This window comes from Solanum dulcamara, chromosome 2 (assembly GCF_947179165.1).
Source record: "Solanum dulcamara chromosome 2, daSolDulc1.2, whole genome shotgun sequence".
Taxonomy (NCBI): domain Eukaryota; kingdom Viridiplantae; phylum Streptophyta; class Magnoliopsida; order Solanales; family Solanaceae; genus Solanum; species Solanum dulcamara.
Window position 1 is genome coordinate 34,816,512 of NC_077238.1, and position 25,668 is coordinate 34,842,179.

A 25,668-nucleotide genomic window follows, 5' to 3' on the forward strand; every position below is an offset into this window, starting at 1 on the left:
GTTGGGCTCAAATTTTTCTTGAAATAAACACTTTACACGAGACTGGACCTAGTGGGGTGCCCTATTCAGTGCTACTGCAAGTGCACAAATGCAACTTTTGATGTTTTTTCCTTAGTATAACAAGCCTGATAGTGCGCCTAGCAGTGCCCTATACTATTACGGGAGCTTGAGGGTTGGCACAGTTTGCCTTGCAGTGCATCAGTGCCTTCTTTGGTTCACTTCTGAAGTTTGAGGGTTGGGGCCATGCGTCTGGCAGTTCACCAACTTGTATTTCATTCAGAATTTTTCCCACTCTGATCGTAAGTTCCAACATTCCATCTTTAATTCACTTGGATTGATTTGTCTCCACATTTTTTTTCCTGCAATGCATTGCATCTACTCACATATATTAGCTCACTCTCAAAGAATTTGCATCAAACACAAGATTATGAACAAATATTCTCCTCAAAACAAGGTTAAACATGGGTAAATGTGGCAAGCAGATGTACGAATACACCCCAGATCATGCAGCCATCTTTAATTTATTCAAGGTGTTAAATTTTTGAAAGAACACACTCTGATCCCAATTGTTATTTTATGTTGCCACCTATATACTAAAGAACCAGATTTTTCAGTGACTAATCAAGAAGTAAATGCAGAATAAATGATCAATCGAAGGATTTTAATTACATCGAAAACTCCTCTCTAGCATGAGTCAATAACCACAACCTACCTAGTAGGCGTTTCTCTCAAATTTTCACTAAAACTTGAGCAACTTTTATCGATACAAACATAGGGGCTAACTCTAGCATCTTTCACCCTTTCCTCGTTACAACTGCTCCTTTTAAGATTCTACCTCAATCATGAAAATCTTACAAATTAAGAAATAAACACCTAATACAAATTCTCTATGAATGTAAAAGACTAACTTAAGCTCAAAGAATCAAACTAGACAACTAAGAATTATACCAATAATCTAAACAGGTTCTTCTTTACGTTATCAGTTGACTCTTCCTCAGACGAAGACACCCTGAATATATTTTCTTTATGTGCTTTCTTCTCTTTGTGTTGTGGTGGTCTTCAACAACATCAATGTAATATTTTATATTGAAATGGCCGCTTCTTGTTATCGAAATCCAAAAAAGAATAGGTTCAAGGATCCACGAACCTAATTCAAGTTTGATGATTGATATAATTGTGATGTGTGCATGAGTCATGACTTGGTAGCTCCTTTTCGGTGTGCACAATGATTTTGGTTGAGGTTATGGTTGAGGGCATGTGGGTGAAATGTTACGACCCAACCCCGAGGGCCGCGATTGGGGTCCGACCTGGACCTCCGTTTACGTAACTATCGACTATAGATAAATTGGACTATGAATAACGTGATACTGCTCATAAAAACCTCAAGGGGTTAAAACCTTTTTCATGTTCATACAGCCTCTTAGATATAGAAACCAAACACATGAACCCAGTGGGTGATAAAATATTCATACACGTGTGGCCTTTATCATTTGCATCCTGTCATGAAAGGGAAAGCCAGCCGATAAGGCTTCCATAACATAATCGCTTTTACAATATATCGCATAGGCATAATCGAAATAAACTCCTAAACAACCCACACACATATGTCTATAGACCTCTAAGAATAAGAACGACAATATATGGCGGGACAGGGCCCCCGCCAAGTTATGAGTTACGTCCAGAATCTATAAATGGAGCTATCTCCAAATCTACGTTCTATAGTACCTATCGTCCAGTCTTTCTAGAAGTAGGAAAAGACAAGCTCTACATGTACCATTTCCTATCACATGGAAGACTTTGAAAAAGTAATGACTCAACTTGTTACAGGAGTTCTAATCAGTAGGAAGTGAACAAGAGTCTTAACTCACCCTCAGAGTTTTAAGAGTGGAATAAATTCAAACTTCATATACATAATACTTACATCTCAGTCATGCCATCAGAGAGGAAGAATAACTTTACATACACTAGCTCTCAGCATATAGAAAACTTGAGGAATGGAAGCTTAACTACTTTAAGAGTCTTAACATTCAACAGTGAACACGAATTATGAATCATGAATCATGTTCAGAGCTCATGAATAGATTTACTCCAAGCTTCATACACATATCACTTGTCACTTAGATCTAAGACATGCCCAAAAGAAAGAACAGATAGGCTTTACATACTTATACCAAAACATGCCAAAAGAAAGCTTCACATACCTCATATGGACTTCTCTTAATCATGTCCACGTCGTCTTCCTCCAAACCTATTTAACATGGAAGTAATATGAGTATCAACCCTTCTTAACTTTCCAGCATCTTAGGTTACACCTTAGTATTAATGGAGTATATTTCCTTAGTCGTTTTCTCGACTAGTTCTGTTATTTTCTAAGGCGTCGACGAAAATTGAGAAACACCTCTCCTATAATGTGCCCTATCCGAATTTCTGATTAGGTCCCTAAGACCTACAGTCAACCAACAACAACAACCTACAGCATATGTTTAAGTAATTCACACCAACAATATACAACATAAACTCCAAACGACTTATTCAAAAATACGATATCACAATAGGGTGTCTTAGCCTTTATTTTGTAACGCCCTTAATTATACGTAATGAGGGGTTGTGTTGATTCAACCAGCAGCACCCTAACCCACATTAGAACATATTTAGGCCCTGCAATGATACATCACACCCCTGCAGCAGCACCTCACACGAACAACACTATCCTTCGACGACAATTTACCTATAGCAATTCCAATTTAGTTTATTTCGAACGTCGAGCTTTTCTACGACATTCTTAAACTTCCAGCAGCATAAAAGGGGTGTAATACACCATATAACAACACCATAAACTCCAATTTAAAAGGGAAGGCCTTACCTTACGTTAAACTTGTCAAACTCGCCAAAACTATCAAAACGCGAAATCTGGACAACCCACTGTTTTATATTGTCTCTTAATTTCGGAGGGGTAATTGAGGGAAACAGGATTTGTGGCCTCAATGAAAGTTATATATATGTGTCTCAAGCTCGCAAACAATTTTTAATTACCCCTACATCAATTTTGTACAAAAATATATGCCCAAAATACTCACAGCTGTCCGTGTAGGATTTTCAAAATAAAATCTGGGCAGCAGCTCCCCCAAGCTTCACCACCATTTTTCGAGCAGAGAAAAGCAAAACTGGGTTTTAGAGTCTAAATGAAAGTTGTATCCCTATGAAATATCTTTCCAAAACATATTTAATTATCCGAAACTAAGCTGTACACAAGAAGTTATACAAATATTACTAACAACTGTCCTATTCAAAAACGGGTTTATTGACAAAAATGAAAAGTTCCTCGAAACCCCAACTATAAATTTTACGTTGTTAAACCCCTCTATATCAACCCTTCTTAACTTTTCAGCATCTTAGGTTACACCTTAGTATTAATGGAGTATATTTCCTTAGTCGTTTCCTCGACTAGTTCTGTTATTTGCTAAGGCGTCGACGAAAATTGGGCAGCACCTCCCCTATAATGTGCCCTATCTGAATTTCTGATTAGGTCTCTAAGACCTACAGCCAACCAACAATAACAACCTGCAGCATATGTTTAAGTAATTCACACCAACAATATACAACATAAACTCCAAACGACTTATTCAAAAATACGATATCACAATAGGGCGTCTTAGCCTTTATTTTGTAACGCCCTTAATTATACGCAATGAGGGGTCGTGTGGATTCAACCAGCAGCACCCTAACCCACATTAGAACATATTTAGGCCCTGCAACGACACATCACACCCCTGCAGCAGCACCTCACACGAACAACACTATCCTTCAACGACAATTTACCTATAGCAATTCCAATTTAGTTTATTTCGAACGTCGAGCATTTCTACGACATTCTTAAACTTCCAGCAGCATAAAAGAGGTGTAATACACCATATAACAACACCATAAACTCCAATTTAAAAGGGAAGGCCTTACCTTACGTTAAACTTGTCAAACTCGCCAAAACTATCAAAACGCGAAATCTGGACAACCCACTGTTTTATATTGTCTCTTAATTTCGGAGGGGTAATTGAGGGAAACAGGATTTGTGGCCTCAATGAAAGTTATATATATGTGTCTCAAGCTCGCAAACAATTTTTAATTACCCCTACATCAATTTTGTACAAAAATATATGCCCAAAATACTCACAGCTGTCCGTGTAGGATTTTCAAAACAAAATCTGGGCAGCAGCTCCCCCAAGCTTCACCACCATTTTTCGAGCAGAGAAAAGCAAAACTGGGTTTTAGAGTCTAAATGAAAGTTGTAGACCTATGAAATATATTTCCAAAACATGTTGAATCACCTTAAACTAAGCTGTACACAAGAAGTTATACAAATATTACTAACAACTATTCTATTCAAAAACGGGTTTATTGACAAAAACGAGAAGTTCCTCGAAACCCCAACTATAAATTTTACGTTGTTAAACCCCTCTATATCAACGTAGGATACCCTAAATAATTAATTCACAGATCGAAAATGGAGGCCTTACCTTATTCTTGTGGCTGCCGTGACTCTCTCTTCTCTCCCTCAAGTTTTCTCCAATTTTCCTTAAGTGTAGATGCTAAAAAATGACTTCCTTAGTCATAATTTCAGCATATATATCAAACTTTTGGAGGTTACACGTGGCATCCCCTAGGGGTGACACATGGCAGCCCCCTAGGGTGCCACCTCATCGATGCATCCAACCCAAATCCGCCATGTGGTAGCGTGGGACCCACCTAGGTGTGTCACTTGCTTGCTTGTCACCTGCTTGCTTCGCTTTCGTAACTTTGAAAACTACTTTTTTTTTTGCTCCCTTTCGTAGGTTTGTCATCTCGTCTTATTTTAAGAGCCTATGTAATTCTTGCTATGCAAGCTTGGTATATCCTTAAGCAACTCAAGTATGTAAGACGTCTAAGTTGGTAGCTTACGTGAGTCAATCGAGTCCTACGACTCATTTCTCGGCTTCCAACTCCTTTTGAATTTTTATAACCCTATTTCCAATCTTCCTTATTATGAAGCATTTCGTTCTCCTTTCCTTGGAGTTATTTGATAGCATTATTAACTATCTGACTCACATAATGACTTTTAAGAAACTTAAGAGCCTTCCTAGAAACTTGAGAAGCTTAAGAAGCCTTCTAAGGTACCAAAGTACGGGGTGTAACATCCTTCCCCCCTTTAGAATATTCGTCCCCGAATGTTAACTAGCCTCATAAGGTCTTACGAGTGCTTCAGGATTCTTCTGTACTGGTTGCCGTTCATAGACCTTGTATCAACTCATATGGTCTATTTAAGAAGGTAGATTACTTGTAGGCATAGGGAACAGGTTATATTTCTTTTCCATCACTTCTTTCCAGTTTCTTAACCACACATCATATTGCACCCCTTTACACGAACATGTGTAGGAGCTTAAAGTAGCCCAAAAGATGCTTTAGCATCACCATACTAGTTTGTACGTAAACCTGTGTCGTTTCTTACTTCCTTCCTTTACTTACCCTTGAGTTTCCTCATATTCCAGTATAGGAGAGATCTCTTATCCTTTCCTTATTTTGCTGCTTGTACACCACAATATTAGTAGTTAGTAACTTTGTTACCAACGTCTTACCTTCAGTCGAGTATAGCCTGGCTATTCCTTATAGTATGTTTAAGTTCTCATCGTAATTCTCTTGTTGTATTCATCCCCTTTGTATGCACCTATTCTTTGATGTCATACTATTCAAGTCCTTATTATTAATTCTCCGCACTGTCTCCGGTACCATGGCTTTTATCCGTTTATTGCTGGCCTTTAGATCTTATTAACTCATGCCAGTATGGGATCTCACTTGAATCCACTTCCCCCCTTTAGGGTGTACCCATGTCACTATCTGTTGTGTTCTACCTTACGCCCTTATTTCCAATTTTTCAATACGTATGATTCTTTTCCAACACATTCGGTATACTGCACCATATATATGCCTTCTTTTATCTCTTCCATACCTTTGGTTGCCTAGGTACGACAACTTAACACAATCATGAGGTGCTAATCCAGTCTAATTATGGGTACTCGAGTCACGTAGCAATTTATTCGAAGCCACTTTCTCACAAGGCTTTACTTATTTTCATAAATATCCTCATTATATTCACATCATATCTTGTTCGCATTCTACCCCATAGTATAACACTTCTTAACCTTTTTCACGATTCTTACTATGGGTTACTTACCCTTCTTAGTTAGTCTTATCCTTAATATCTCACAAGCTGTCTTATTAACACTTCACTTTCGTCACAATTCTTTTCCCCTTGTACTCTTGTTTTAACCATACTGTTACTTCTTTCAACTATAACTCGTCATAGTTTATCCCTGTGTATCAATTCAGGTGATGCCTTAATATATTGTTTTATCCAGATCTATCAATCTTCTCTAAATCATCTTCTTTGGCTTATAAGTCTTTTCCAATTTCGTTCTACTATACCAGTATCGACCTCCTAGTTTCTATTGCCATCAATTTAGTAATTAACTCATTTCTGGAGGTCATTCATACTCGTAGTTTAATCAAATCTCATCATTGTTATGGGCACAACCTTTCAATATATACTACAGCCCTGTATCTCATTCTCTTCTTATTTCTAGGAAAATTTGGGCAGAGTTTACATACTTATACCAAAACATGCCAAAAGAAAGCTTCACATACCTCGTATGGACTTCTCTTAATCATGTCCACGTCGTCGTCCTCTAAACCTATTTAACATGGAAGTAATATGAGTATCAATCCTTCTTAACTTTTCAGCATCTTAGGTTACACCTTAGTATTAATGGAGTATATTTCCTTAGTCGTTTCCTCGACTAGTTCTGTTATTTGCTAAGGCGTCGACGAAAATTGGGCAGCACCTCCCCTATAATGTGCCCTATCTGAATTTCTGATTAGGTCTCTAAGACCTACAGCCAACCAACAATAACAACCTGCAACATATGTTTAAGTAATTCACACCAACAATATACAACATAAACTCCAAACGACTTATTCAAAAATACGATATCACAATAGGGCGTCTTAGCCTTTATTTTGTAACGCCCTTAATTATACGCAACGAGGGGTCGTGTGGATTCAACCAGCAGCACCTTAACCCACATTAGAACATATTTAGGCCCTGCAACGACACATCACACCCCTGCAGCAGCACCTCACACGAACAACACTATCCTTCGACGATAATTTACCTATAACAATTCCAATTTAGTTTATTTCGAACGTCGAGCATTTCTACGACATTCTTAAACTTCCAGCAGCATAAAAAGGGTGTAATACACCATATAACAACACCATAAACTCCAATTTAAAAGGGAAGGCCTTACCTTACGTTAAACTTGTCAAACACGCCAAAACTATCAAAACGCGAAATCTGGACAGCCCACTATTTTATATTGTCTCTTAGTTTCGGAGGGGTAATTGAGGGAAACAGGATTTGTGGCCTCAATGAAAGTTATAGACATGTGTCTCAAGGTCGAAAACAATTTTGAATTACCCCTACAGCAATTTTGTACGAAAATATATGCCCAAAATACTCACAGCTGTCCGTGTAGGATTTTCAAAACAAAATCTGGGCAGCAGCTCCCCCAAGCTTCACCACCATTTTTCGAGCAGAGAAAAGCAAAACTGGGTTTTAGAGTCTAAATGAAAGTTGTAGACCTATGAAATATATTTCCAAAACATGTTGAATCACCTTAAACTAAGCTGTACACAAGAAGTTATACAAATATTACTAACAACTATTCTATTCAAAAACGGGTTTATTGACAAAAACGAGAAGTTCCTCGAAACCCCAACTATAAATTTTACGTTGTTAAACCCCTCTATATCAACGTAGTATACCCTAAATAATTAATTCACGGATCGAAAACGGAGGCCTTACCTTATTCTTGTGGATGCCGTGACTCTCTCTTCTCTCCCTCAAGTTTTCTCCAATTTTCCTTAAGTGTAGATGCTGAAAAATGACTTCCTTAGTCATAATTTCAGCATATATATCCAACTTTTGGAGGTTACACGTGGCATCCCCTAGGGGTGACACGTGGCAGACCCCTAGGGTGCCACCTCATCGATGCATCCAACCCAAATCCGCCATGTGGTAGCGTGGAACCCACCTAGGTGTGTCACCTGCTTGCTTCGCTTTCGTAACTTTGAAAACTAGTTTTTTTTTTTGCTCCCTTTCGTAGGTTCGTCATCTCGTCTTATTTTAAGAGCCTATATAATTCTTGCTACGCAAGCTTGGTATGTCCTTAAGCAACTCAAGTATGTAAGACGTCTAAGTTGGTAGCTTACGCGAGTCAATCGAGTCCTATGACTCATTTCTCGGCCTCCAACTCCTTTCGAATTTTTATAACCCTATTTCCAATCTTCCTTATTATGAAGCATTTCGTTCTCCTTTCCTTGGAGTTATTTGATAGCATTATTAACTATCCGACTCACATAACGACTTTTAAGAAACTTAAGAGCCTTCCTAGAAACTTGAGAAGCTTAAGAAACCTTCTAAGGTACCAAAGTACGGGGTGTAACATGAAAGATGGTGATGATAGTATTGGTGGCATCTTGAGCAATGTCATATTGAGCAAATTTGGAATCTTTATTTGCTTATCTTATTGATATTTTTCTTGCGATATTTATTTTGATGTTGAACTATTAATGCCAAACTTTTATGCCTTTTTTTGTGTCAGTTTGAATTTGTCAAATTATATTATATTGTGCTATGCATGCTCGTCACCCCTCTGTTGGGTGTTGTTGATGATTGTGAGCAAATTTGGATTCGGGTACCAATTGCGTTCTTGAGTACATTTCCAGGTTGGAGTTGAGCTTAAGTAGTGAGCAGCTTGCCTTGTCCTGCAGTGGCTATGGAGTCTTTCTATCTTAACTTCTTGTACTTCCCTTTCACTCAGACATTATACTATTCAAATACAAATGTACCGTTTGATTCCAAGTAGTTCATGACTAAAATATCACCCGTTCTTGGGGTTAGTATGACTTGTTTTAGCATTGTCACGTTTTATGAAAGTTTCCTTTGTTAGATTTAAAATAGTTTTACGGTTGACACGTTTAATTTGATTATGTCACTTTGGTTCACCCAACGTGAGGAAAGTTGGGTGCCATCACGCCTTGAAATAATTTTAGGTCGAGAATTTAAAGGTTTTGAATTTCAAGGGCACTATTTTTCTTTTAGTTATAACTTCCCATTTGCTTGATTTAATTTAATTTTACTTTTTTATTTTCGACTTACTACCTCAAAACAACTCAACAGTACCACCACAATTTGAATGGAGATAAAGGTATTGAGCTATGTTGAAATATCAAAAACAAACTTGCTTTTGCAGACCCCAAAGAACTCGTGATTCCTACATAAACAAAAGCTGTCTTGCAAAAGGACAACCAAAGTAACCCCACAAAACACACTATCATTAGAAAAGGTTAAAAGAATATCAATGCAAATGTCTCCAATATTCACAAACTACTGCCAGTGTGCAAGTACTTCATGGTATTTGTTACATATTCTCTACCTGTTAGCAAATCCTTTCTAAAACAAACAGCATTTAATTAACAACACTACTCAAATTTACGTACAAAGGTCAATTAATATTTTTTTTCTAATGTCTAAATGAGGCCATTACTGTTAATTGTTCAAGTGCTTTCTGAAGTTTCAGCACTGTTTCCGGAGGTAAGAAGTACTTCTGGTCATAGTCATATTTCTTGAATGAGCCAACTACACTCCCTTTCATGGCCATAACCAAAAGGCATTGCTCAACTACCAAAAGAATATGCTTCCACACAGCAAACTATCACTTTAGAAAGCCAAAAGAACAACCTTAAAGCTGTGATTATTTGAATCCTTGATATACAAAAAAGATAGCAACTGCTTTCCCTCTCGAGCAAAGTAATCAGAAGCTATTTAATTGGGTGAGCATGGAAACGAGCTCATCACTGGAAGGCCGATCAGCAGGCATGTCTGATAAGCATACCACTGCTATTTTTACTGCCATTAGCATCTCATCTTCCTCAACCTCTTCCCCTAGAATACTCTTATCCAATGCTTCTCGAGCATCGCCTGCTTCCTGCAAACGTTGAAGCCAACGCGCTAAACTTCCTCCAGTAGATGTATCCCCGAAAAAGGCATCTGTTGGGTACTTTCCAGTTAATAGAACACCCAATATGACCCCAAAGCTGAATACGTCACTCTTATCTGTATACCTGCGGCCAAATAGCAACAACTATAGGTTGAATAACTTAACATAAGTATGTATTGTGTCAAAGAAGAGATATTAGATAGTAAGTAGTTTTTGCAACTTCAAAAGTAAACACCGTTGATCATAAAACTACAAGAGAATAGAAGCAACAGCACACTTGTGAAGTTCTATGTCAATCAATTGATAAAGAAGACCAGGCAGTTGTAGGAAAATTTTCTGAGAGTATATTGTCTTCAAAAGAAATTCAGAACTATCAAAAATAGGAGAAATCAAGGGGAACAAGGCAGTGGAAAGCTATAACAAAGAGCAAAAGGGAGTTTCAAATATTACACCTAATTGTGTTCATTACAAACACACCATCCACAATGCATAGCAACAGTTCGCCTTCAAGATGACTTAAACATAGGCAGAGCAAAAAAGATTAAAGATTGTAACTTGATCACTGGGCCAAAATAAATGCATCAAGAGGCAATTAAACTTATTGAAAACCTAAATTCATACTTGATTAAGCTAATGAATATAAGTGTTGGATTTGAAAAATTGATACCTGCAGCTCTGGAAAGATTCCGGAGGACCGTAGCTTGATGCTGCAGGGAGATTTAAAGTGGGAATGATTTTAGCCAAACCGCAATCAGCCAACCTAGGCTCAAACTCAGCATCCAACATTACATTTGTGGGCTTCAAATTGCGATGCAAAATTCTGGGGTTGGAAGAAAAGTGAAGATACTGAAGACCCTTAACAATCCCAACTGCAATTCGGAGCCTGACTTCCCAGGGTAGTTGCAATTGGTTTTCCCTAACTTTGATCATTGCATCTTCAAGACTGCCTGTGGGTACATAATCGTAGACCAGAAAGAATGAATTGGATTCGCGAACGTAAGCCCTTAAACTCATCAAGTTCCTGTGCCTCAAACTAGCAATCATTTCAAGTTCCTGTTGTATTCTTCTCTTGAATGACTTTGTGTGTAACTGGGGAGAACCGGGTTCCACCCTCTTGACTGCAACAGTAAGGCCATTGTCGAGAACAGTCCTGTAGTATTTCCCACAGGTACTTGACCCTAGCAACTGGGTGTAATTAGCAAGAGCTGATTGCAGAGTCTTGGCTGGGATTTTAGGAGAGAATACAACCGGGCCTTTGAGAATTGGGGCTTTGTTGATGTAACGAACAAAGCTCCGAACAAGCCAAGCAAAGACAAGTGCACAAATCAATCCTGTGAACATACCAAAAAGAATACTCAGAAAAATCCTTTGAAACCTGTTCTTGAACTGATCAGGTGGGGAGCTATCCTTGAGTATTCTTCCATGGCATTGCACAGAGCTTAGTTGTAGCCACACAAAACCAAGCTTGAGAGCTGTGGTACTGGTACAGAAAGTCCCCATGGAAGCTTTATGTTGATGTCTAGAAGAAGGATGGAATTTGGTTTGCAGCATTAGAAAAAAAGCATGGTGGTTTTATGACCTAGCAGCAGCAGCAGCAGCAGAGTAATGAGTTGACGTGGGTGGGTGGGCTAGAAAAGAGAAAACACAAAGTTTAGGGAATAGCATAGCTTTTAGGGTTCACTAGAAAACGCCTCTGAATGTTGCCAGTAAAAATGCGGAGAGGACTCGAGAACAATGTGAGCATTTTCTTCTTTTTCTTTCTAAACGAATCTTGAAGCACAAAAATGTTTTGCTGAAAAAGCGAATTTTAAATATAATAACATAAAAGTGAACAGGGAAAATGTATGGCGTCGTTAGGTTTCAATTCATTCAACTTGAGGGATACAACTTCACAATGAACAAGAATAGAATCATTTCAAAGTTCAAATTCCAAATAACAACTTTGCCTGTCACCAAACAAGATTAGTGAATAAATGCACTTTTTTCTCCACTAAAGAAATGAATTATTTAGAGGGAATCTAAGACTACTAATATATTTTATACCTACAAAATTACAAGATGGGGTATTCCTTAACATTGGTACTTATATAAAAACTCCTGAAACTTTTACTGTAAACCAATATGACCCTCCCTAACTAAGTGCCAAAAAAGAAACAACACATTATAAAACAGTCGAGTTCGTATAGTAGTATTGTTCAAATTTGTATAGCACTACTTTAATAGCGTTATTCAGAAAATAATCTAAGAATAAAACAGTGATAGAACGTCGAAACAAAATTATTTACAATAGATGCAGCGGCTATTCTCCGCCCATTCGAAATCAAGTTAATAGAAAATGATCGAAATTCCTTTGAACTTTGTAAAATTGAATACAAATATCATCACTTAACAGTTTTGTTTAAAAATATCTATGTCGTTAATACTTTGATTTAAAAATATGTTGGGAATAAACGCGAAACACTAAGTTATGGTTAAATCAAGAATAAAAATACAGCAATAATGACCTTCTGAATAGGGAAAAACCACGACCAAGAAGAGCAGCTAATATCACTTTAGTAAAGAATTTTACATTGTGTAGTCACGAGTATAAATACTCCTAAAATCACTACACACTCAAAAAAAGAAAAACACTCTTTTAGTTTTTCCACCTTAATACAATATCTCTCACACTCTATTTTTCTTCACAAACTATTTTCTTATAGTCTATGGAATACTTTTCTCTCTATATTTTTTTCTCTCTTTTCTGGTGTGTCTTAATTGAGAAATGATCTGCCTATTTATAGCAATACGCTACCAATGACATAGATGACATACAAAATTCTTCACCTACCGTCCAAATAAATCTTTGGCCAACCAACCAAAGATATGCACACCTTTGAAAATTACATACCAAAGAAAAATAACTTCGTGCAAAACATGGGGCTAGACCCCACAAAATATTCTTATCATGAATAGTTTGGTCCAAAAATGTCAATATTAACTTAATAGGTCAAAAATGCATTTTTCAAATAAATATATTAGTTTTTTTCTTTTTAAACATATTTTATTCATAATAAAAATATTAATTTTAAAGACCCTAAGATGTTTCTTTACAAAAATCACTTAAACTAATAAATAAGTAGGAAATAATCTATATTTTTTTTAATATTATTTTAACAATTAAAATAGAATAACTACATATACCTTTTTGATTGATAATATCTATCATATATGTAAGAATATAAGATCATACTAACCCCCATCATTAATTTTCATTTAGATGATAATAAAAAAGGTTCCTAATAAAAAAAAATCATTTCTTAATCTTTTCCAAATTAAGGTAGGATAAGCATTTTCTAATTTTAAAAAATCATCATTAGAAAAATAATGTGTTTAAAATGAAAATAATAATAATATGTGTATGGAAAAAAAGCATATTTGACCCATTAAGTGACAATAGAGACATTTTTGGATCAAACTATTGATGTCAAGGACATTTTTAGACCAAACTATTAACTAAAAATATTTTATTTAAAATAATTTAAAGACACTCCATTAAGTTAAAAAGAGAGATTTTATTTGCACAAGGTGAATTTGGCCGCAGGTACTAATTTGGCTAAAAATTGTAATATTAGTTTGGTGCGGTCTCAAAATTATATTTTTTTCCTTATCAACTTGATAAAGAAATTTAAATAATTTAAAATTGACCATTGGAAATAACTTAATATTGTTCCTTAAAAGAATGTTCTCTGAAATTTTATTTACATTTTGATGCTTTACACACGCAGGCAGAGTAAACGTTAGATAAGGCTCAACCCCTGCTCAACCCCTTAAACTTGCTAGAATATATTCAATATAGACATTTGAACTAAGTTATGTTTTAATTAAATAAATTAATTTTTAATAAAGTATTTTAATTAGAAACTTTCAATTCAAATTTTAGATTATTTTTCTGTGTGTGTTCTCATTCATCTATTAATTAAGTAGTTATATCTTCCATATCTTTGGTTGCCTAAGTACGACAACTTAACACAATCATGAGGTGCTAATCCAGTCTAATTATGGGTACTCGAGTCACGTAGCAATTTATTCGAAGCCACTTTCTCACAAGGCTTTACTTATTTTCATAACTATCCTCATTATATTCACATCATATCTTGTTCGCATTCTACCCCATAGTATAACACTTCTTAACCTTTTCACGATTCTTACTGAAGGTTACTTACCCTTCTTAGTTAGTCTTATCCTTAATATATCGTTCTATCCAGAACTACCAGTCTTTCTTAAATCATTTTCCTTTTATTTCAAGGAAAATTTGGGCAGAGTTTCCTCTGTATTTCTTACTATCTCAACACCTGCACGCAGAAAATGCCAACAATGCCTCACAGGGGAAATACGCATAAAGATACATATATACGTATCATATCACATCATATCGCAGCCTCACAGGGCGCCCAATATCAACAATAGTATAAACTGATGGACTTACCTCGTATGCACCTGTTTAGACTTTCCGTCTACTTTTCCTTTCAATTTTCAACTTTACATGTCAACCGTAATTCAATACCTTACCTGGCACCTATCATTCGTGCCTTGCTTACATGTGTGCTGTGTAACTTCCAATATCGTCAGTAACCTTCTTATATTGATGTTGTCCTTCTGCTGAAATCACAAGTTAGTATGAGGAATTTCATTCCCTATGACTTGGCTCTATCGCACGATCGTAGATATGAAAGAAAGGTAACATACTAAATGTCCTGTAGCCTCTTGTCTGTAGATGTGGTGCACAACACACCGATAAACAAGACTCTACTAGACACGGTCTGTAGACACTCCAAGGACGAACTGCTCTGATACCACTTCTGTCACGACCCAACCCCGTAGGCCACGACTGGGGTCTGACCTAGACCCCCATTTACGTAACTGTCGACTACAGTCAAATTGGACTATGTATAACATGATACTGCTCACAAAAACCTCAATGGGTTAAAATTTTTTTCATTTTCATATAGCCTCCTAGATATAGGAACCAAACAGTTGAACCCAGTGGGTGATAAAATATTCATACACGTGTGGCTTCTTTCATTTGCATCATGTCATGAAAGGGGAAAGCCAGCCGAGAAGGCTGCCACAACATAATAGCTTTTACAACATATCGCATAGGCATAACCAAAATAAACTCCAAAAAAACCCACACACATATGTTTACAAACCTCTAAGAATAGGAACGACAGCATATGGCCGGACAGGGCCTCCGCCGTACCCCTGTATAAATGAATATATACATCGCAGGAGCAGTACTCAAAAGCTAGGCTCTGAAATAGTGAACACTTCCAACATAGCTTAGCGAAAATCCTAAGTTGGCGGATCTCCGAAATGAACATTTGTACCTGCAGGCATGAAATACAGCCCCCCGAAGAAAGGGGGGTCAGTATGATATATGTACTGAGTATAGAAGCACAACATAACTGAGATAACAACTGAACCAAGGATGCAGGAAACCAAGTATAACATTTAATAGGGTACTGTACCTGCACCTCACAAAATAAAGTCATGTATATCACTATCACATACTGTATCCAGCCCGCTCGGGGACTCGGTGTTACAAACACATCATCTATCATGATAGGTATATATATGCCATTAACGTTGTAGGACGTACAGCCTGATCCCTGTTTTTAGAAAGTACATGCCGAGGAACAACGGCCCGATCCATATATCATATAATAATGCCGAGGAACGATGGCCTGATCCGTATATCATATAACAATGACGAGGTACGACGGCCCGATCCATATAATGCATAATAATGCCGAGGTACGATGGCCCGATCCGTATAATGTATAATAATGCCGAGGTACGATGGCCCGATCTGTATAATGCATAATCTGTCGTGGAACGTACGACCCGATCCTTACATAGCAAAATGTGCCGAGGTACATCCGGACCGATCCATATATATATCATAATGCATATACGTACACGCAAAACTCTGTAACATATCAAATATCCTTCAACCATTATCGTAAAGTATGCCCAAGAACCCCCAGGTTTAGGAGCTTACACATCCAATCACTATTTAGTCTATAGAAGGCTAGAGGGTCGTAGTTTAACTACTTTAAGGCCCTTAGCATTTAGGAGTGAACTCGAGTCACGAGTTATACTCGGAACTTACAACTGGAACTACCTCTACACTCAAATCATATCTTATTTCATTTACATTAAGACGTCCCATAAGAAAGAAGTGATAGGCTCTACAGATATTACCTTTTATCATATAGAAGCCTTAAACGACAATAACTCAACTATTACAGGAGTTCTACCATCACGAAGTGGATAAGAATTATAAATTGTACTCGGAACTTCACGAATGGAGTTATTCCTATGTTTCATATGTATAAACCATTCATAACTTATATGTAATACATGCCCAAAAGAAAGAGGAATAGCTTTACATACACTACTTTTCAGCATATAGAAGACTTACAAGTCCATAACTCAACTATCACAGGAGTTCTAATATCTAGAAGTGAATAAGATTGATGAACCATACTCGGGGTTCTGTGAATGGAATTATTCTCACATTACATACACAATTCAGTTAAGACTAAGACATGCCAAAAGAAAAGAAGATAAGCTTTACATACTTATGCCAAAAACATGCCAAAAGAAAGCTTCACATACCTTGTTTGAATTATTCCTTATCCTGCTTGCCTCGCCGTCCTTTGAACCTATTCAACATGAAAGTAGTATGAATATCAACCCCTTTTACTTTCCAGCACCCTAGGTTACATATTAGTATTAATAGAATTTATTTCCTTAGTCGTTTTCTCGACTAGTTCTGTTATTCGCTAAGGCGTCGACGAAAATTGGACAGCACCTCCCCTATAATATGCCCTATCCAAATTTCCAATTAGGTTCCTAAGACCTACAGCCAATCAACCACAACAACCTGTAATAATTCACACCAACAATATACAACATAAACTCCAAACGACTTATTCAAAAATACGGTAGGACAATAGGGAGTCTAGCCTTTATTTTGTAACGCCTTTCATTATACGCAATGAGGGGTTGTGTGGCTGCAACCAGAAGCATCCACACCCCTTTTAGAATGCATTTAGTCCCTGCAACAATACATTACACCCCTGAAGAAACAACTTACAAGAACGACACTTTATTTGGACGACAATTCACTTCTAGCGACTCCAATTTAGTTTATTTCGGGCGTCAAACATATTTATCATATTTTCACATTTCTAGCAACTTACACAACGTATAATACCCTCTATAACAACACCATAAACTCCAATTTAAAAGGAAAGGCCTTACCTTAGGTTAAACTTGTCAAACTCGCCAAAACTATCAAAACGCGAAATCTGGACAGCCCACTGTCTTATATTGTCACTTAGTTTCGGAGGGGTAATTGAGGGAAACAGGATTTGTGGCCTCAATAAAAGTTATAGACATGTGTATCAAGGTCGCAAAAAATTTTTAATTACCCCAACAACAATTTTGTATGAAAATATATGCCCAAAATACTCACAGCTGTCCGTGTAGTATTTTCAAAACGAAATCTGGGCAGCACCTCTCCCATACTTCATTACCCTTTTTCGAGCAGAGAAAAGCAAAACTGGGTTTTAGAGGCTAAATGAAAGTTGTATCCCTACGAAATAGATTTTCAAAACATCTAGAATCACTTAAAATGAAGCCTTACACAAGGAGTTATACTCGTATTACCAACTTGGTGTTTCTCCAAACCATGGCTGCCTTTGCTTTCTTCTCCACATTTTTCTCTCTATTTTTGTTCAAGTATTTGGCTAAAAATGACTTAATAGTCATCCATACATAGATATATATCTTTTTGGAGAGTGACACATGTCATCCCCTAAGGGTGACACGTGTCACACCCTTAGGCAGCCACCTCAATCATGCAACCAATCCATGGTTGCCACATGGCAGGTGGGGGGGGGGGGTCTACCCCATGGTGTGTCACTTGCTGCCACGTGTCACTTTCATGTGATGCCATGTGTACCTATCACGTGCTACCATGTGTCAAGTAGGTGAGTCACCTACTTGCTTCAAGTAGGTGCGTCGTTTCCTTATTTCTCTTCCATGGGTTCGTAATTTCGTTGCACTTTAAGAGCCTATGTATTCCTTGCTACTTAGTTTCAACACGCACTTGAGTAGCTTAAGTATGTAAGACCTCCAAGTTGGTAGTTTACGCGAGTCAATCGAGTCCTATGACTCATTTCTCGGCCTCCAACTCCTTTTGAATTTTTATAACCTTATTTCCAATCTTCCTTATTATGAAGCATTTCGTTCTCATTTCCTTGGAGTTATTTGATAGCATTATAAACTATCCGACTCACATAACGACTTTTAAGAAACTTAAGAGCTTTTCCAGAAACTTGAAAAGCTTAAGAAGCATTCTAAGGTACCAAAGTATGGGGTGTAACAACGTGTCAGGCCCTTATTGGGCCACCTCAACCGTGCGGCCAATGGGGTGCTACCACGTGGCAGTGGGGTCCACCTCCCCCAAGTAGGTGGGTCACCTACTTGACCTCAAGCAGGTGGGTCACCTACCTGCTTGAGGTGCTGCCATGTGTCACCCTCCTAGGCTGCCACGTGTCCAAATTTTTTCCTCCCTCGTGGGTTCGTAATCTCATCTTATTTTAAGAGCCTATGTAATCCATGGTACGCAAGCTTTGTACGTATTCCAATAGCTTAAGTATGTAAGACTTCTAAGTTGGTAGCTTACATAGGTAAATCGAGTCCTACGACTCATTACTTGGCCTCCAATTCCTTCCAGACTCTTATGATTTTGTCTCCAACCTTCTCTGCTATGTGTATCACATTCTCCCTTCCTTGGAGCCGTTCAATAAGGTCGTAACTTAAGTGGCTCACATACTAGCTTTTAGGTAACTTAAGGAACCTTCTGAGTTCAAAGATGTGGGGTGTAACAGCATGGGCGAGGGAAAAAGGGGCAATATAGAATGCAACAGCCCAATAGGGGGTATGAAGGAAGTCAACATAAGAAAGCTAGGTCGGCTAGGGACATGGGGAAATTTCAAGCCGGACACCCTCAGCATCACAGTGAATATCCTTCCCAACCAACCTGGAGTGCACCCTCTCAGTTCCCAGGTTGGGGATTCGATAGTATAGGATATCCAGGAGTCAGCCAGAATTCCAGGGTTCCAGGTCCACAGATAGGAACCAATTTGTGTCAGTCAAGGCCACCTTTTCCTCAGTGTCCTCGTTGTGATAGGACTCATTTCAGGAAATGCCGTTATGGGATAGGTGCTTGCTTTACGTGTGTCCGTCAAGGCCATTTCATGAGAACATGTCTATTTAGAAGTAGGTTTAGTGGTATAGCTCTGCCTATGGGGAAAGTTGCGGGTTCTTCTTCTTTAGTGGCTATATGCCCGGTGAGGCGGGGACTTATATACCAGCGGAGCTTGGTAGAGACTGGGGTGGACCTTCTAGTCTTAGCAGTCTTTCGAGTCGTATTCATGCCTTAGCTAACAGACAAGACCAGCAGGTACCACCAAATATGGCTACAGGTATATTACAAATTTTCTTTCAGGATACATGTACATTAATAAACCCAGATTCTACTTTATCGTATATGCATCTTCTTTTGTTGTCGGTAGGGCTGGAATAAAGCTCGAATTAACGGACCCGTTTGACGTAACAACACCAACATAAGCCTTTATTATAGAAAAGCAAGGTGAGGATGGAATTTAAAGGTATAAGTGGAACGACATTGCGATAGGACAGACCTGTTGTTAGATAAATTTGAGAGGTTGCTGAGAAGGCAAGCATCGATGACAAGGGTAAAAGCTCTTGAGGCAGAAAGAAAGATTCTGTATATGTGACGCCATCTTAGAAAATAGTGATCATTCAAGGATAAGGAATGTAGGGTGAGGAACAACCTCTGCACTGTGAAGTCATTAGGGAAAAAGGAGTGGTATCCCTTTGGGAGTAAGATAGTATTATGCCCAAGTTTGAAACATATGTCAGCAGAGTATCAGTGCCCCAAAAGGAGGAATTTCAAATGATGATAAGTACCTTCTACTGGTGTTAAGGTCTCGTTGTAGGTAACCTAAGGTATAGGTATGGTACGGGATACTAAAGGTGTTGGAAAAGACTCATACGCATTTAGAAGACCGGTAATAAACAAACAATGGCATGGCTACACCTTGAAGGGGGGAAGTAGATATGAGATACACAAGCGTAAGGTGAAACTAACTGACACTACAGGGTGTTAATATGAACACTTAAAACATCAAAGGAAATCCCATGATGGAATAAGCTAGCAAGGTCTAAAATCCAGCCATAATGGATAGAAGCCGTGATATCTAAGAACGTGCGAGAACCATTAATAGAGACCCTAACGAAGGGGTGTATATAAAAAAGAGTGAATATAATATAATAAGTTAAATCAAATGACCAACAAGGGACATGGTCATGGTGGGATTAAAAATCTACCCCTATACTAGTTGAAAGATAACAGGAAAAAGGGCAGGGTGAAACATGAAGACTAGTAAGACGACGCTAAGATAAAATTTAGACAAAGTTGAGTGCCTCGCACATTATTGCAGGGGTTGCCATGAAACGTGACACGAAGACTTCCTAGGGAGGTCACCCATCCTAGTATTACCTTTGCCCAAGCACGCTTAACTTTAAAATTCTGATGGACCTTAGCGCGTCAGTACTGGTATAATCACGCAAGATGGAAAACTCCAAACTAGCGATAGAGGAACGACATGAGATTATGTACCTAGGGTATTATAGGTTACATTGAGGGAATTATAAAATAGGGGCTTACGCAAATGGGTAGGGTTAGCTGATTACGAATCGATGGCTCACTTGTATGCCACAGTTCGTCAATGTAGCACCAGTTCATGATAGGCAAACCACGGAACGTCTATATGGGCCAGTGGATAAGGAAATTTTGATACCCCGTGGCAACCACCTCTGAAGGGCAAAAAGCAAAACCCAAAAGGTAAGGTTACCAATTAATGTCGTTTAAGGAAAATAGAAAGTAATACACGGGGTCAAAGATTTCACAATACGACCTTGGCTATAAGACCACTTCGCATTCCATGGGTAGATGACGCTAGAGGAAATATTACCTGCAGAATAACAATATTAACCCATGCTCCTGCAATCAAAGGCTACCTACTCAGCCGAGAAGTGTGAAATTATAGAGTGAAGGGGGTAGGACCTTACGGAGTCCCCATAGCTACCATCTCAGATAAAGTAGCCCAAGTTACAGTTAATGATCGAAGGTTAGTCCACGAAGAAATAGAAAGGACAGATAAGCCTTTGTATACTACGTTACCCTCAGACTGATGGACAGACTAGTTTGACTAACTATATGGTAGATGATATGTTGCGGGCCTATGCAGTTAGCCCCAAAGGTAACTCAAAAAATTGGCTACCACCTGTCAGGAGTACTTATGATATTAACTATCGTTCTAGTATCCGGATGGCCCCATATGATATTTGGTATGGAAAATAGTGTGGGTCGCCAATTGGTTGGTTTAGTGTTAGTAAAGCGGAACTAATAGGCCCCAATATAGGTAGTAGAAAAGGTAAAGCTTATTCGAGAGAGGTTATTAGCTGCCCGAGTCGACAAAAGTCATATGCAGACAATCGAGGTCGAGCTTTGGAATTTTAAGTAGGTGATTGTGTGTTCTTAAAAGTGTCTCACAAGAAAAGAGTAATGAGGTTCAACAAAAAGGGGAACTGAGCTCGAGATATATTGGCCCTTACCTAATCCTTCATCGAATAGGCAAAGTGACTTACAAGTTAAACTTACCTGCAGACCTAGAAGCCGTACATCCAGTTTTCCACGTGTTTATGCTTCGTAGGTGTATGGGTGATCCATCCCGGGTACATCCCGTAAATGATATCCAGGTCACAGAATAATTGGCCTAGGAAGAACAATCGATCGCCATCCTGGATTGACAAATTAGAAGACTGCGGACTAAGGACGTAGCTTCAGTCAAGGTATTATGGAGAAATAGGAATCGGGAAGAGAAAACCTGGGAAGTTAAAGAGGATATGAGACACAAGTATCCGTACCTGTTCCCGATATCTACAGGTAACTCGAACTCCTAAAAGCTTGTATATTAAATGTTTGATGAAGATACGCATTGTTGTAATAGGAAGAAGTCCCCCTATAACCTCTATAACGTCTTAAGAGAAGCTTTGTTTAACATTCGAAGATGAATGTCCTAAAGAGGGGAAGGATGTTATACCCCGTACTGTCGTACCTTGAGACTTTCGTACCTTGGAAGGTTCTTAAGCTTCTTGAGACGTTGTGTGTGTGGAGGCTACTGCTGGTTGAGTGGTGTGTATTGCAGGGTCTAAATGTGTCCTAAAATAGGTGGGGGATCTTCTTGTTGCAGCCACACGGCCCCGCTTCGTATGGTTAAAGGTTTTGCAATCGGAACCTTAAAACCTTATTTTGGCATCATAGTTCGAGCGAGTCGTTTGGAGTTTATATTGTGTAATGTTGACATGTTATACATATATATGTGCTTCTGGTTAAGTTTTTGGTTGGCTGTTGATATTAAGGACATAATTGGGGATTTGGATAGGGCACATTATAAGGGAGATGCTGCCCGATTTCCGGTAACTCTTTAACTATATAAAGAACTAGTCAAGAAGACGAGCGAGGAAATGAATTCTATGAATACTCATAGGTAGTATAAGATGATGGAAAGTCTAAGGATGTTGATACTCGTATTGCTTTCATGTTACTTAGGTTCAAAGGACGACAAGACGACCGGGACAAAAGATAACCTGTAAAAGGTATGTAAAGCCTATCTTTTCTCTTTCTTTCGGCATGTCTTAGATATAAGTATGATATGATATGAACCTTGGGGGTAATTCCATTCGTAGATTCTGAATATGACTTTAGGAACCTCACTCACTTTTGAATGTTAAACTTTAAAGTAGTAAGCTACTATTTTCGAGTCTTCGATAGGTTAAATAGTAACTAGAGGTATAGGGCTCTATCCTTAAGGGCTCCACGAGGACAGACGTCTGGATCCTATAAACTGTTTGGCAATATTTTGACATATGTCTATGGTTCCTGACGCTCCATACAGTCCTCCGTGACACCTAGCAGGTACTTCAATTACTTCCAAGTGATGGTTCACTTGATGACTTCATTGAGTCTCAGATAATGATTTAAATTGTGTTTTGTTTCTCACTACTCTACTCGTGCATACTGTAACACTTCTTTCGTCAACCCCGGGGCTGGGAATAGTAATTATGCACAATTCCACTATATTTTTCATCGCGCCCTCACTAGAAGGCCCAGTACGTATGTATATATATGATGATATGATGATGTGTTGTAATAAGGAGGTGATGGTACTATAGTTATGATTCACCGGATCCCTGATACGGCTGGCTATATTGAAAATTTGAGCATGCATGATTTTACTTTTCCAGGTATAGGTTTCTGATTTGATATTTTATTCCCTTCTTCTCTGTTTCAGATATGCTTCTAGTTATGCTATGTTATATTATGTTTTACATACTCAGTACCTATGTCGTACTGACCCCTTTTCTTCAGGGGGCTGCATTCATGCTCGCAGGTACAGATTCACAGTTTGAGGATCCGCCAGTATAGGAGTCCCACTCAGCGGTCAAGAGGTGCTCCATTGTGCTGGAGCCTGATTTTGGGTACCAAACCTTATTGTATATATTCGTTTTGTTCATGGGTACAGCGGGGGACCTGTCCCGCCTTATGTTACTACTCTTCTTACTCTTAGAGGTCTATGGATATGGATGTGGGTTGTATGTATGTGGGTTGTATGTGTGTATGAGCTATATATGAGTTGTATATTAGTGGTATATGAGTTGTAGGTGTGTGTATGTACAGCTGTGCTGATATGACTTATGATTTGGGGCATTCCCTGTGTCGTGGTGGCCTTGTCGGCTCACGAATATGTGTACTATAGAATGACCCTATACGTTACAATAGCCTTGTCGGCTTGTATGTTTTCTTACCTGTTAGTGCATTTTAAGTATAAATAGGAGACGGGTTTTGTGTGGAAGGCAGAGGTACATGAATGTGTCCAGTAAAGGCACTCGTCACGGTCTACGGGGTTGGGTCATGACACATAGGACTCACTACTTACTTAAGCTACCAACTTGGAAATCTTACGTACTTAAACTACTTGAGTACATACAAAGCTTACGTAGCAAGAATTACATAGGTTCGTAAAGCAAGACGAGATTATGAACCCATGAGGAAAATAAGAGACCAACAAGTGGAAGCATGGTAGAGTGACATGTGGCAGCAGCTTGAAGTGCCACATGGCAACCGCTTCAGCAAGGGGGTGGGACCCCACCTTCCATGTGGCAGCCCCTAAGTGGAGGAGGTGGTGCATTGGCCCTATGAGGGCTTAACACGTGTCACCACTTAGGGCTTGACATGTGTCACCTCCTAAAGTTGCCTATATATATATATATATATATAATTTATGAATTTAAGTTCATCTTTATCCAATAAGTCTCATCTTCATCCAAGAATAGTCTAGAAAAACAAAAAGAAGAGAAGAGGAACTTAAGCTAGAGAGAAGAAAGAGCTATGATTTTGGGAGGAGAAAAAGGTAAGTTCTCCAATTCTGTTTCGTGAATTAATTATATGGGGTATACTAGGAAGGTATGAAGATGTTATTAATGTAAATTTATGGTTTGGATCATCCCCAAACGGATAACAAACAACCACAAAGTTTCAGTCGCGCTAGAAGAGCTTTCGAGGCGAGTTTGGGCGAGTTTCGGCCAAGGTAAGGATTTCCCTTTCAAATTGAAGTTTATGATGTTTTTATGGAGCATATTAAATGTCTTAAATGAGGATGGAGGTGGAAAAATTGCATAAGGATGCTTGACGTTAGAAACAAACTAAATTGAAGTCGCTAGCGTTAAATTGAAGTCGAGTAGTGTGTTGTGATCGTGGTGCTGTGGTTGTAGCTGGTGGGATGGCGTGTTTCAGGGATGAAATGTTTTCTAAAAGGGGTGTGATTACTTCTGGCTAAAGCCATAGGACCCTCCGTGTCACGACCCAACCCCGTAGGCCGCGACTGGGGTCCGACCTGGACCCCCGTATACATATTTATCAACTGTAGTCAAATTGAACTATGAGCGAAGCGATACTACTCACAAAAACCTCAATGAGTAAAAATTTTTTCGTGTATTTGTGGCCTCTTTCATTTATATCGTATCATGAAAGAGAATGCAAGCCGATAATGCTACCATAACGTAAAAACATTTACAACGTGCCGTATAGGCACAACCGAAATAAACTCATGAACAACTCGCACATACATGTCTACAGACCTCTAAGAATAGAAATGTCAACATATGGCGGGACAGGGCCCCAGCTGTACCCCTGTGTAACCAAATATATACATCGGTGGTTTGGTACCAAAACTTGGCTCCGAATCAATAGAGCTTCTTCTAAACTTGCTGAGTGGAATCCTGAGCTAGTGGACTCCCAAAATCTGTATTGTACCTGTGGGCATGAAACGCAGCCTCCCAAAGAAAGGGGGTCAGTACGATACATGTACTGACT

General features: G+C 38.5%; 1 protein-coding gene and 1 pseudogene across 1 annotated transcript; both read right to left on the minus strand.

The window, feature by feature from the left end:
- Positions 1-9,402: 9,402 nt before the first annotated feature.
- LOC129880494 (inactive leucine-rich repeat receptor-like protein kinase CORYNE) lies at positions 9,403-12,140 on the minus strand. The gene is made up of 2 exons (XM_055954558.1): positions 10,756-12,140; positions 9,403-10,212 (listed from the first exon to the last, which is right to left on the minus strand). The coding sequence occupies exons 1-2, from the start codon at positions 11,637-11,639 to the stop codon at positions 9,903-9,905; spliced, it is 1,194 nt and encodes a 397-aa protein (XP_055810533.1). The 5' UTR covers positions 11,640-12,140; the 3' UTR covers positions 9,403-9,902.
- An 8,541-nt stretch (positions 12,141-20,681) lies between these two features.
- Positions 20,682-20,801, minus strand: LOC129881298 (5S ribosomal RNA; annotated as a pseudogene).
- Positions 20,802-25,668: the final 4,867 nt, after the last annotated feature.